The sequence below is a fragment of the Camelus bactrianus genome, chromosome 20 (assembly GCF_048773025.1).
Source record: "Camelus bactrianus isolate YW-2024 breed Bactrian camel chromosome 20, ASM4877302v1, whole genome shotgun sequence".
Taxonomy (NCBI): domain Eukaryota; kingdom Metazoa; phylum Chordata; class Mammalia; order Artiodactyla; family Camelidae; genus Camelus; species Camelus bactrianus.
The window spans coordinates 7,731,048-7,743,596 of NC_133558.1; the positions used below are offsets into that span (position 1 = coordinate 7,731,048).

Sequence of the window (12,549 nt, forward strand, 5' to 3'; positions counted from 1 at the left end):
ATAAGCCTAGTTACCATCTGTCACCATGCAAAGTTATTACAATATTATTGACTATATTCCCTTCATCATATATTACATTCCCACGACTTCTTTATTTTATAGCTGGAAGTACCTCTTAATCTCCTTCACCTATTTCGCTCAGCACCCCACCCCCGACAACCACCAATTTGTTCTCTGTATCTATGAATCTATTTTTTAGTTATGTTTGTCGGCTGGTTTTGTTTTTTTAGATTCCATATATAAGTGAAATCATATAGTATTTTCTTTCTCTGTTTGACTCCACTTAGCAAGATACCCTCTAGGTCCATCCATGTGGTTGCTTATGGCTGAGTACCATTTCATTGTATATACACCACATCTTCTTTATCCATTCATCTGTCGATGACTCTTAATGTTCTATGTTTTTTAAATGCATGGGATGAATCTCTTTTGAGCATCATCCTATCTCCTGTGCCAAGTGCCATTATATTTTGGACCCAGGGAGAAGCTGTGTTTGTTCATGACTCCTGGAGGTGTGTAACATGTCATGGGGTAATGTCTGGAGTGCACAACCTTTCATACAGTGCCATGCAAAGTAGGGATGTCAAATAGTCAACAATATACAATTGAAACAGGCCTGGTGGCCTGGAGAGCTTCACCATCTCTACAGTAAGCTACTCCCTATTCTTTGTCTTCTTGTCAAGAAATGAAATGACTGCTCTTTTTGCTGAGCTCAATGCCATGTCTCACCCCAGATTTACTGGCTTGGCAAAGATGCAAATTTTATTACGCAAAAGTTGAGAAAGAGCAAAGCTGAAAAATGCTAAAAACAGTACACTTTGCTACTGTGCAGTATCTGTATTTGGGGCCCAGGGTGTTTTATTTATAGCTATCTATTAATACATAGCAAGAGATACAGAAGGGAACACATAAGAAATAGCTTTATCAAATAGTTTCCAGTATTCAAGTGTAACAAGGAAGAACAGCAACAGAAAACTGTTCCACTGGGGGAAAAAGCCATCTCTTTACCTCCTCTCTCCCTTCCCTTTCCTCTCTGAGGAGGTCTGTGTCTGCAAAGAGCTTTCCCCCTGCTAGATCTTGGAGGGCTGGGCAGGTGGACTTGGAGGGAGGTGGGCTCTCCACTTCTATTCCTTTGTCCAGGAACTTCCTCCTCTCCCACCTCCCTCCCTAGCAAGGCTTTAAGTGAAGGAGCAGTGGGAGCATCAAGCTTGTAAAACTTGTTTGTTGGGGTTCTTTTTCCCTCCCGCTCTCGGTTCTTGGCAAAATATCTTGCTGGGCAGCTGCCTAGCAGTGCCATAGCTGCCTTCTCTGTGCTTGAAAGGGGCTCCCCCTTCCTCCTACAGGAAGAAAAGAGGCTGCGGCAAGAGCTGGAGATGGAGAGGTGCGCAGAGAGGCAGATCCCACCACTGCCTCCGGACACATGGAGAAAAATGGAAACACACACAGGCGCACACCCACGTGAGTGTGTATCTTGGAAACTCAAGATTTAAAGATGGGGGCAAGATGGTCCTTGGAACAATGGGACCTTTCCAGGTCTGAAAACCTGTGCATTTACTTGAAAAGAAGACCCTGGGTGAAGGGCGGGGGTGGATGGCTGCTGTCCACTTTTTGTATTTGTAATTTAAATACTTCATAGGATGACACAGGGGATGTGGGGGAGGAGGGCTGTGGGAAGGTGTGTGGGCAGTTGCATTCTGCTTCACTTCTCCTGATTTTTGGGCGTCACTGGCACTGGTCAGGGCAGCCTCACCAAGGCAGGGGTGGCATGGAGATGGGCTTCCCTGCTGGAGGAGCCAGACTGAGACAGACTGGACCTGGAAAGGCTCCCCTCGTATCCGGGGAGGAGCTGAGGACAAGCTGGTCCTGGCTGTGGCCAATGTTTGTTAAAGTCGCCAGGAGTTTAAAAAAAAAAGGTGTGGGATCCCTGCCAAGACACACTTCCCAGGCCACTTCTCCCAGGACAGCGGGGGGGGGGGGGGTCTTGGATCCTGTGAATGTGACATCAAGTCTCCTCCACTCTCCTGTGTTCTGCTGGTGGGAAGAGGTCAGAACACACTGGCCAGAGCCGAGGCAGGCAGAGCTGGCTCCCTGCTTGGTGGCACCTAGTCCTAGGGGAGCTGCACCCTCCCCGGCCCCAGAGCTGGGCTGAGGTAAGCACCCGGAGGAGGAGACCCCTGGGGACTGAGTGGAGTGGGGGGGGCAGGGCCCCTGCCTCTCCCCTATCTTCAGCTCTTGCTGCAGTGGCTTGTTCAGGGGGCAGATCTCATTATGGACTGGATACTGCTACTGTTACTATCTCCCCCGCTGTGACTTCCGGGGAGGCCCAGGGGACCAAGTGTGCCCAGGTCCATGGCTTTGGTGTCAGGATAAAATCTGTCCTTTCCATTCTAGAGGTGGAGAGTAAGCAGACAGAAGCAGGAGGAAACGGTTCTGTTGGCGCCTCAGGAGTTTTCGAAATGAGTCCACATTCCAATCCCGGGGTGTATGGGGGTACTGGCGAAAAAAAAAAAAGATGAAGAAATGGCAGAAGCATCTATTTGATGGTTTCCCTAGGAGCTAGACAAAGGCATATCTTTTTCCTATGCAGGCAAGATGCTCTAGTTTTATCCTGAGAGCTTTACTCAGCCACACTGAGAACTCTGATGGAGCACAGAACTTGTGGGTGCCTCAACTTTCTCATTTGAAAAATGAGGCTAATTGAAAAAGGCACATGTCTTACATTCATGTTTTGCTCTATACATTACAGCATGTTGTCTCCTCCGCAGTAAGTGCCCTGTGGGGACCTCAGGGGTATTTCATGGTTATACAGACAGGAAATTGCTTTGAAAACATAAACATATTATTAAAAGTGAGGTATTGTCTGATCCCTTATTCAGCTCGGGCATTTCCTCCTTCCCAAAACCACCCTGGTTGTGTAGTCACCTAAACTTGTACAAGAACACCCTTTTGACTTAAAAAGATTGAAGCCAAAAAAAAAAAAAAAAGGCTCCCATAAAATGTCCCGATGTAGGAACCACATGTTATATTCTGAGGGGCATCTCGCCTTCTGTGTCAGGCGCCGTCCCTTCCTTTCCTAAGCTCCCGTCTCAGGTGGCTGAGTTTCCTTCTGTTATTTGGAAGCCAAGGCTGTTTATTACCTTTTGTCCTTCGAAAACATCAGCCCCGGTAGCTCTTCGTCGCCCCCTGGCGTTCCTCTCTCGCTATTTCTTAAAATTGGTGCTCCTGAAAGCGGGGCGATCCGGGATAGGGGAGAGGGTGAGCGCGCACACACAGCGTTTATGAGGGCTACTAATCAGCAATACTGAACGGATTAGGTATGTGCCTGAAAGAATTCTACTTTTTTTAAACTTCCTTTCCTTGCCAGTTGCTCTCTGATCTTTCCCACTGTGGAAGCAAAGAACTTAAGCAAAACAGACCTAGAGGAGGGGGCTAGAAGTAAGAGAAAAATGCATGGATCTGCCAAAATAGTTTGACCCCCGAGTCGGGGGAGGGGGGAGCGCAGAGGGAGAGCCTTCCCTGGTCTGATCAGCACTAAGAAATCGGAGAGACATAAAAGGCAAATGAAGAGAACAACAATTAAAAAAAATTCCCCACACACAACAATACCATCTATTTAAACTGTGGCTCATACTTTTCATACCAATGGTATGACTTTTCTGGAGTCCCTCTTCTGATTCTTGAACTCCGGGGCTGGCAGCTTGCAAAGGGGAAGCAGACTCCAGCGCTGCACGGGCAGGTTTACCAAAGGTCTCTAATGGGTATTTTCTTTTTCTTAGCCCTGCCCCTGAATTGTCAGACGGCGGGCGTCTGCCTCTGAAGTTAGCAGTGATTTCCTTTAGAGCCCAGCCTTATCTCCGGCTGCACGTTGCCTGTTGGTGACTAATAACACAATAACATTGTCTGGGGCTGGAATAAAGTTGGAGCTGTTTACCCCCACTCTATAGGGGTTCAATATAAAAAGCCTGCTGAGAGCTGTCCAGGTCAGACGCGCTTCTGCCTCGGCACTGGGAGCAGCGCCGCCAGGGTCCTCGGTCCCCGCGCTCCACGGCCGCGTGCGTCCTCCGACCGCTCCCACTGCCTCCTCTCCCGGCAGAAACCTCTTTTTTCTCCCGTTAAAGAGCATTCGGGCTGAAGGATCACTTTGAGATCTGAATGACCAGAAACGCTTGAAGGGAACTAAAGCTGCTTTTCTGCGTTTTGTCCCCCCCCCCCCCTTCGGGTTTAGTTCGCCGGGGGAAGGATTTTGATCCCTTTTTCAGAATGGATTATTTCCCCATGATTTTCGCTCTGCTGTTCGTGGCTTTCCACGGAGCTACAGAAACAGGTAGGCACGTTGACTTGTAATCCCTGAATGTTGATGTCTTCTTCGCCACCTTCATGCTTTCCTGCTTCTGTTTTTTCCCCCCTTCTTTTTCTGACTGCTGCTGGGATATCCAGTGGAGGGGAATTATTGCTCAAAGCTGCTTAAGTTTTCTAGTGGAAAAAAAAATCCTGTTGAAGACAAATGCTCCTATAGCATTAAAGTAATATTATTATCATTGCCTAGTGTATTTCCTTGGCTTTTAAACATATAACTCAATTAAAGACAAGATACAATTTAGCCAAATGTATTTTTGCAATATATGTGTTCATACAGGTAGTAAGACATACAGGAATTTATGTCTTAATTTATATCTTATTCAAATACTCTTTAATAGTGTGTTAATGTGTAAAACATTTAAACATTTCAGCTTGAAGCCAAGGAATTTTATTCAAGTCATTCAAGCAATATATGAGCAGTAAAATCACCTGCAGGAGTCTGGTTGAAAACCCCCTCAGGCAGTGTCAGGGCGATGCAGATGTTTTCTTTAAAATTTGTCATCACTGACTTTAGGTATCTTTTGGCAGGTTTTTGGCACTCAAAACAGTGTGGGTTCCATTTCCAGTCTGATTCACCTGTCCTGAGAGGGGAGCTAGGGTAAATCCTGGCTGCTTAAGGATTTAGATAGTATGGGTGCATCTGCCTGCTTCCCTCTTTTAGGGTCAATGCATTTTTTTTGTTGTTTTTTCATGACCCTGACTAAAGGGAAAGGATGTCAAGGGAAGGAAAATCCTGGAATGTGTCTGATCATTTGAAATGGACAAAATTGGGCAGATAAGCTGCATGGCTAACTTGTCAGTAAGAGGAGGCAATGCTGCAGTGGGGAGCGGGGAGGAGGCAAATCCCACACACAGCATACTGCTCGGAGATTCAGAATTCATAACCTCCCAGGACCTTGACCAGGTCCCCTGCTGCTCAGCTTCTGTAGGTCTGTGGTTTCTGTGGAGCTGACTGCCTGGAATGAATACTGGAGAGCTGATTTCTCTTCTCTCTCTCCAATCACCTCCCCAAAGCTCTGGACCTCCACCTTATTTCAAGAGGTGTGTATCACCCGGGCTACTCCCTGCCTTCCACAGGGTGTGAACTGGTGGGTCCTGCCCTCAACGGAAGGTCATGGCTCTGAATCTTAAAAAAAAAAAAAAAAGGCAGTATGATTTATTTAGTTTTAGATTTTTGGTCATCAGCCAATTTTAAGGCATTGTAGGTTGTGCTGTCCTACTAGGGTCCACACAGAAGCCAATCCAAATTTCCAGTAGGCAGCATTTCCTTGAAGGCTGTTTCAAGGGGCTGGTAAGTCCCTTTTCAGGTGGTGGTTTCCCCTGCACTTGTATAATCTCTCTGAAAGAGATAAGCCAGTGGCGATAAAGGTGAAGTCATGTTAAGGAGGGCCAAAAAAACAAAACAAAACAAAACTTTTTCCCTCTGTGTTTCTTGCTGAAGGCAGCCGTGTGCTTCATCGGCTTTTATCTGCTCTGCCAGATCTGGCGTCGATACCGTGACCTGTGTGCCTCTGGGCCTCCACAGAGACATCTCCCACTGACCTGCTCTTTCTCTCCCCAGCTGTCTTGGGCGCCGAGCTCAGCACAGGAGCGGAGGGCGGAGGGGAGAAGCCCTCTCCCAGCACTCCCTGGAGGCCCCGCCGGTCCAAGCGCTGCTCCTGCTCTTCCTTGATGGATAAAGAGTGTGTCTACTTCTGCCACCTGGACATCATCTGGGTCAACACTCCAGAGTGAGTCTCTAGAGGGCATCGTTACACTAGTCACTCCTCCCCTTTGGTGTTACCGGAGCTCACTCTTGTTACTTTTTGGCTTGGACTCTGTAGGTGTGGGGCCCGGGTTTTGGTGGTGGGGGGGGAGGTATTCTTTTTGTGGAATCTGCCTGGTTTAGGAGATACATTGCTGAGATCTTATGTGGGTTGGTCCAACCTAAGCTTCTCATGGGAGAGACTCAAAAGGCAGAAGGGATTATAGTTATAGTCCCACCTGCCCATTTTACTTCTAGAAAAACTAAGACCCCAAATATGGAAGCCACTTGTGAGGAAAAAGTTTATGGCAGAGCTCAACCTAGATCCTGGGTGTCCGACTCGAAGCCCAGTCCTTAGATTTCCCTTCTGTCTCCAGAGTGAAGAAAGTAGTTCCCCCTCCGTTACCCTCTGAAGACTAGTTCACCCATCAGAGGGAGTTGAAAACAAAAACACATTGATTGTGCCTGCAGGGTCCCATTACCGTGAGGGACGGCCAAAATCCAAACAAAATCAAATCAAACCAAAACAAAATCCACAGCGAGCCTGATACTGAGTAAGGTGATACTTCCAAGGGGAGGACTTACTCCTTAGGTGAGAATCAAAAGAGACACATTGGCAATTACTGGACAGACTTCTGGCAAGGGACCCTTCTACAGTCATGTGATCTTACCAGATCACAGAAGACATGCAGCATGGGCAGGAACTGTGCACACGGCACGATGCCCCCTCCCGTCTCCTCCGGGGCCCCTTTCAGCATTACCATGTACAACTTGAATGGAAAATAGGTTTTCAAAACCTTGTGAGTCATAGTTTCGCGTGGAAGTGCCCCCCTCCTAAGAACTGTTAACAAAGTAGAAAGTTAGAAAGGGGAAGAAAATATGAAACAGATACCAAAGCAGAGATGTCATAATTTTGGACAAAAAACAAGGCTACTATATATCGAGAAGAAACTGAATGTTGTTGAGAGTTCACATAGAATTTTAATGACTTGGAAAAACTGATTTTCTCCTGGTTGGATCTACACGCGCAGGGCCATTGACAGGCATGTGATCCTGTTACATTTCACTCTCCTAAGTTCCACTACCAGACATTGTGGCGTGAGCTCCTTCTGTCTTAATGGAATGAGATTGCCCCAAAGAATGCAATCTTTGGAGACTATTAGACTATTAATTATGCTAATCTCTTTTGTTCCTCTCTTTCAATAACAGGCACATTGTTCCATATGGACTTGGAAGCCCTTCTAGGTCCAAGCGATCCTTAAAGGATTTATTTCCCACAAAGGCGACACTCCACAGGAACAGATGCCAGTGTGCAAGCCAAAAAGACAAGAAATGCTGGAATTTTTGCCAAGCAGGAAAAGAACTCAGGTGAGTCAAAACAACTTTGTTTTCTATCAGTTTTATGGCCTCCTGACCTTCTCCCTCTTATGATGCTGCCTTGTTATTTGAAAGATTAACTGAGGCCTTGAGAGCAACTGGAGGTACCGTGGCTGAAATGTTTTCCCTCTGTGTATTTTAATAGGGACCAAGACACTATGGAGAAAGGCTGGAATAACCAAAAGAAAGGCAGAGACTGTTCCCAGCCTGGCGAGAAGTGTATTCAGCAGCAGCTAGTGGCAGGAAGGAAAATAAGAAGGTAAGAGGCTCCCAAGAACAGCTGGCCCCCATCCCCTGTGAATGGTCTCCGCTCCTAGTCACTCTTACCTCGATGGGGGAAAGGCTTAGGAGACAATGGCAAAGGAAAGGGGGATCTCTGCATTCCAAAGGATTCGCTCTCAAATGTTTTCCTGAAGGCCTTGAATGCAGACTGCTGCCCACTGTACATTTTGGGGATTTTTTAGCACACACACACTACTCATTCTAAAGGTAGATTTTCCAAACAAGATGTATCAAGAGACACCTTTGTTATTTGATCACATCTACTTTTTGCCTCTCTGAGTCAGTATATTTACTGCTTTCCCTAAGAAATTAAAAATCACTTCAGGGAGATTTTTGTTTGTTTGTTTAATCAAAGTGTCATGTATAATCCAATTCTTCAAAAAGTAGTATTCAAATGGCCAAAGGGAAAATAAAGTTATTAGGTAGGGTTGGTGAGAGTTAGAACAGGTCATTTTTTCAGGTTTATTTATTAATTTTTTTAAACGGGGAAATGCATCTGGTCGACAGAGCCAGTGTCATTCCCAAAAGCTCTCTCGTTTTTCAGTCAGTCATGAGCTGGGGCAGAGAAGGGATCTGGGTTAGAAGTAACACCACAGGGTTGCTCTGAGCAGCTCTCGAGTGACAACCCTTCCAAATCCCGAACAGTTTGGAATTCACAGACAGGAGGGAGGAATCCTGCTTTCAGATCTGTCCCATAGTCTACATTTCCCTATCATGGTCAGTGGAAACTTCTCCTCAAAATCCATTGGCAAGGAGTTCCAGGATCCAAGTGTTCTGAGCATAGGCCTGGCAGCCAGGAATGACTTTTTGAGCTGTTTACTACTGACGTGAGGACATCCTAGCGGCCTGTGACATCCCACGTGCCCTGAAAGTTTCCCTGTTTGTGAACTCAGGCCACTAATGCTCACTCCCCTAGATCTCAAGATTACGTAAAACAACGTTTCTGAGCTGACTTGGAAATTATTTATTTTTTCTCTTAGTTTCTATTATATCAACTATTAAATCAGTGCTACAGTTCTTCCCTCTTTCTTTGTCCTGCAAAAACAAATTTTTTTAAATTGCCATAGAACATTTGCTTTGGGCCTACCTGTATGGGTCCTCTTTTTTAAATCTCTTTCCCGCTAAGTCACCTTCAATTCCTCATGTGATTAAGAAGACACTCGTGACTCTTTGAAACCTGTGCTGAATTGGTCTCTCCACACACTCCCACAGAGGTTGGGACAGTGGTTGGGGGAGGGCTAAAGGAGGGAAGAGAATATCTCTAGTTTACCTTAAAATTGTACTTTAAAATTGTATTTAATACCCAGTTCCCTTTAGATATGACCATATCCCTCTTCTCCCCCCAGCCTCCCCCCACCCCATTCTAGGCATAAAGGGTAGTTTATTTTCACTTGAGGTTAGCAGAGTACCATGCGGTTGTGGGTGGGGGTGAAAGTTCAGGATCCAGATTTAGATTTGTTTGTGCCAGTTTCTAATTTTAGATGTTTCTTTTGCCCAGGAATGATTTTTGCTCAAAAAAAAATTTTTTTTTTTTTGTTTTCTCTTGTTTTAATAGGTTGGAGGCCATCAGCAACAGCATCAAAACATCCTTTCACATTGCCAAGCTGAAAGCCAAGCTCTACAGAGAGAAGAAAGTGACCCACAACCGAACACACTGATGGCAGGCTGTGGGGGCCTGTCTGAAGCCATCTCGTCCACAGCGAGCCCCAGGCCTGACTCTGCGCTCTCTCCGCATGGCTGGGATCAGAGCAAAAGCACCCTCCCTGCTTAGACCGGTTCTTGTTCCAGACTGTCACAGGACCAGTGCCCTCGGTCTAAACATTCCAAGAAAGGTTAAGGAGTCCCCCGTTCCATCTTCATTTGCCTCCATCAGTGGTAACTGCTTTCTCTCCTGCTCTGGGGTGACAGTGGGCCGCTCCAAGAAGGCAGAGACACAGTGACCTGCAGATTAGGCTGGCCTCCTCCAGCGGGAGGAGAGGAGATTCCACGTGCGGGCGGAGTTCCGGAAGAGGGTCCGAAGGGAGTGTTTGTGTCTCACTCAGGCGCCTGGCACATTTCAGGGAGAAACTCCAAAGTCCACACAAAGATTGTCTAAGGAGTGCACAGACTGAACACACTCGAAGGACAAACTCTCGAGTGAAAAAAAAAAAGACTTTTTTTTTAAAATTCATAAAATGCAAACCGAAAGAAACTGTTACTACTGTAAATCAGGATGCGTTGCATAAATATGAGTCTACCTCACCTATATTGCACTCTGGCTGAAGTATTTCCCCACCTTTAATTATTGTCTCCCCAAACTCTTCCTTCTCCCACTGCTCCCTCCTCTAAAATCTTCATACTAAATCCTAACCTCGTGGAAGTCTGTCTAATGTGTCAATAGTAGATATAATATTTTCATGGTAATCTACTAGTTCTGTTTCGTGAGAAAAAAAATCATTGAATCAGGAGATTCCCTTACTTTGATTTTTGGAAACACTGTGGTATAGGGTTGGATATGGAAGACATTGAAGGGTGGAACATTGGTTATGCTTTAAAGCAGTAAAATTATTTTCCTTTATGCAACTGGCTAATGGAAGAGGTGGATTAAATTTTGATGTACTTATTTTTTTATAGATATTTATATTCGAACAATTTATTCCTTATATTTACCATGTGAAATATATGTTTGGGCAGGCCATATTGGTCTATGTATTTTTTTAGAAATGTATTTCTGAATGAAATTGAGAAAATGCTTTGTTTTGCCTGTCAAGGTAATGCCTTTAGAAAATAAATATTTTTTCCCTACTGTATGTACTGATTTCGAATCATTTTGGAAAATCCTGAGAAGTGGGCCAAAGTGGTAAGAATGAAGGGGAAGGGTTAAAGATGATTTCTTGGAGAGGTAATCTTTAGGAGGAAAACAGCGTGCGCTAATTAAAACAAGAATTTGATTTATATCTTAACAGTCACCTTTAGATTGCATTAAGCTAAAAACAAAACAAAATAAACAGCTTTTACACCTCTGTCTTTCCCTGCATGGCTGCCGTCTGTTTCTCCTTTACCTGAAAACTCTCCAGGGACTTTATCCATTAAACTTTGCTTGGGCCATTAGACAGGATCCAACAGTTTTAAGCTGATGGTGTGCTGAGAGGTGCTTTCTCCATAGTAATAAACTGGAGGAAGCGACGGCCAGGTAACCTCCCCAAAGGTACCTAATTATACACAGTTCCACACCAGACGTCCTTTAGGAAAATGACAGAGCAAGTAAGGGCTCCCAATGGCTTTTTATTTGCACAGATTAAGAAGTTTGCTTATTGAAGAACAGTGAGTACTTCTGCTTCCTCTTCATGGTAGCCCAGGACTGGACACCTGCCTGTGGAGGTGGAGATGCCAAATGCTGATTCCAGGCGTCCCACATCAAGGCACCACCCTCCTCCCAACTTTGCCCTAGGCTGACCCGCCAGCCCACTGGGGAGAATAGCACTGCAAACGGTAGTTACCAGCAGGAGCCCATAAGAGCTTGATCAGCTTTCGAGAATCTTCACCGTCCTTCTCTGTCTGAAAGAATGTCTGGCATTCCACAAATATTAACTCTTGGGGATGCTGGTGTCCAAACAGTGACACCGCTGAAGGATGTTAAATAACAGTCTTCAGGTGTGCATACATACTGTCCTGGGCAGGGTTTCTATCTTTGCTGGCATTGTTTTTCATCTCTCACTCTTGTGTTTTTAAGAGACAGTCCAGTGTCTTGGAAGAATTGCTTATAAAACTCACTTTCTCCCGCAAACTGTTTCTCGGTGTGTGGTTCTGGAGTTCTCCAGGGGACTGTGAAGTCTTGCCCACATTGACAAAGGACTTGGCCTGAACTTAGCCGCTGTTTAAACTTGCACAACCGTTCGATCCCCTGGCATTGTAAATTTCCTCATCTGTTAAATGAGGAAGGGGAGGAATTTCTCTTAACAGCTCCAAGAGTGAGTCTGAGGTGGCACGAAGAGGTTGAGGGGACAGGAAAGAGGGAAGATTAGCCCTCGGAGGACACGGATCTAATATATTTAAGAGGGAGATGGGAGGAGAAGCCATTGAGCAAAAGTAAAACACGGTAAGCAACGGAGATAAGATTTTCTTTTTCTTTCTTTCTTTTTTAAAAATTTCATTGTTCAGACTTTGAAATCCTCTCCCCCCATGCTTCCTTGTCAGTAACCAGCAAGACAAGCAAAACGCGCGAAGCAGCTCTCCTGGGCGTGAGAGTCAGTAGTAAATTAAGTTGGAAGGTTCCTACGAAGTAAATATTTTTCAAGCACGTAGAGAAAAGACTGAGTAAGTCTTAAGGCCAATGCTAACTTGAGGGGTTAACTGGTGGCACAGCCAGTCGTGCTTCCTCCTGCTTTTCCAGTAGAAGTGTGGTTTCTGGAAGCCCACTTAGGACAGATTTCTCTCTTCATACTAACAGCCAGGCAGAGCTTTGATCTCAGGGCTCCAAGGACCAGAGGATTCTGGGTGGGGAGAGGTGATCTTGGGTGAAAGGAGTGGGGTCCACTAAAGTGTTTCATTTTGACTCCAGGGACTGGCCTCTTTTGTGATGGAAACCACTGGCTGTAATCCTACCTGAGCTTCCCCCAAATACTCAAGTTCTCACAACTCTGGGTATTGCACAATGCAGGAGTTCCTTCAGGAAAGAAAGAGCAATCTTCAGTCTTCCCCGGTGAAAAAGCCAAGGCCCAGAGAGGGGAGTGATCTGCCCAAGGTCACGCAGCGAGCTGTAGCATCTCTGTAGCCTGAACCCTTGAGCAGGGCTGTTTCTCTCAAGA

General features: G+C 45.7%; 1 protein-coding gene across 1 annotated transcript; it reads left to right on the forward strand.

Annotated features, from left to right (window-relative positions):
• Positions 1-1,195: 1,195 nt before the first annotated feature.
• Positions 1,196-10,551, forward strand: EDN1 (endothelin 1). Its single transcript, XM_010945716.3, has 6 exons — positions 1,196-1,458; positions 4,226-4,324; positions 5,921-6,089; positions 7,313-7,471; positions 7,626-7,739; positions 9,318-10,551. Exons 1-6 carry the CDS (start codon positions 1,374-1,376, stop codon positions 9,418-9,420), a joined length of 729 nt encoding a protein of 242 aa, XP_010944018.2. The 5' UTR covers positions 1,196-1,373; the 3' UTR covers positions 9,421-10,551.
• Positions 10,552-12,549: the final 1,998 nt, after the last annotated feature.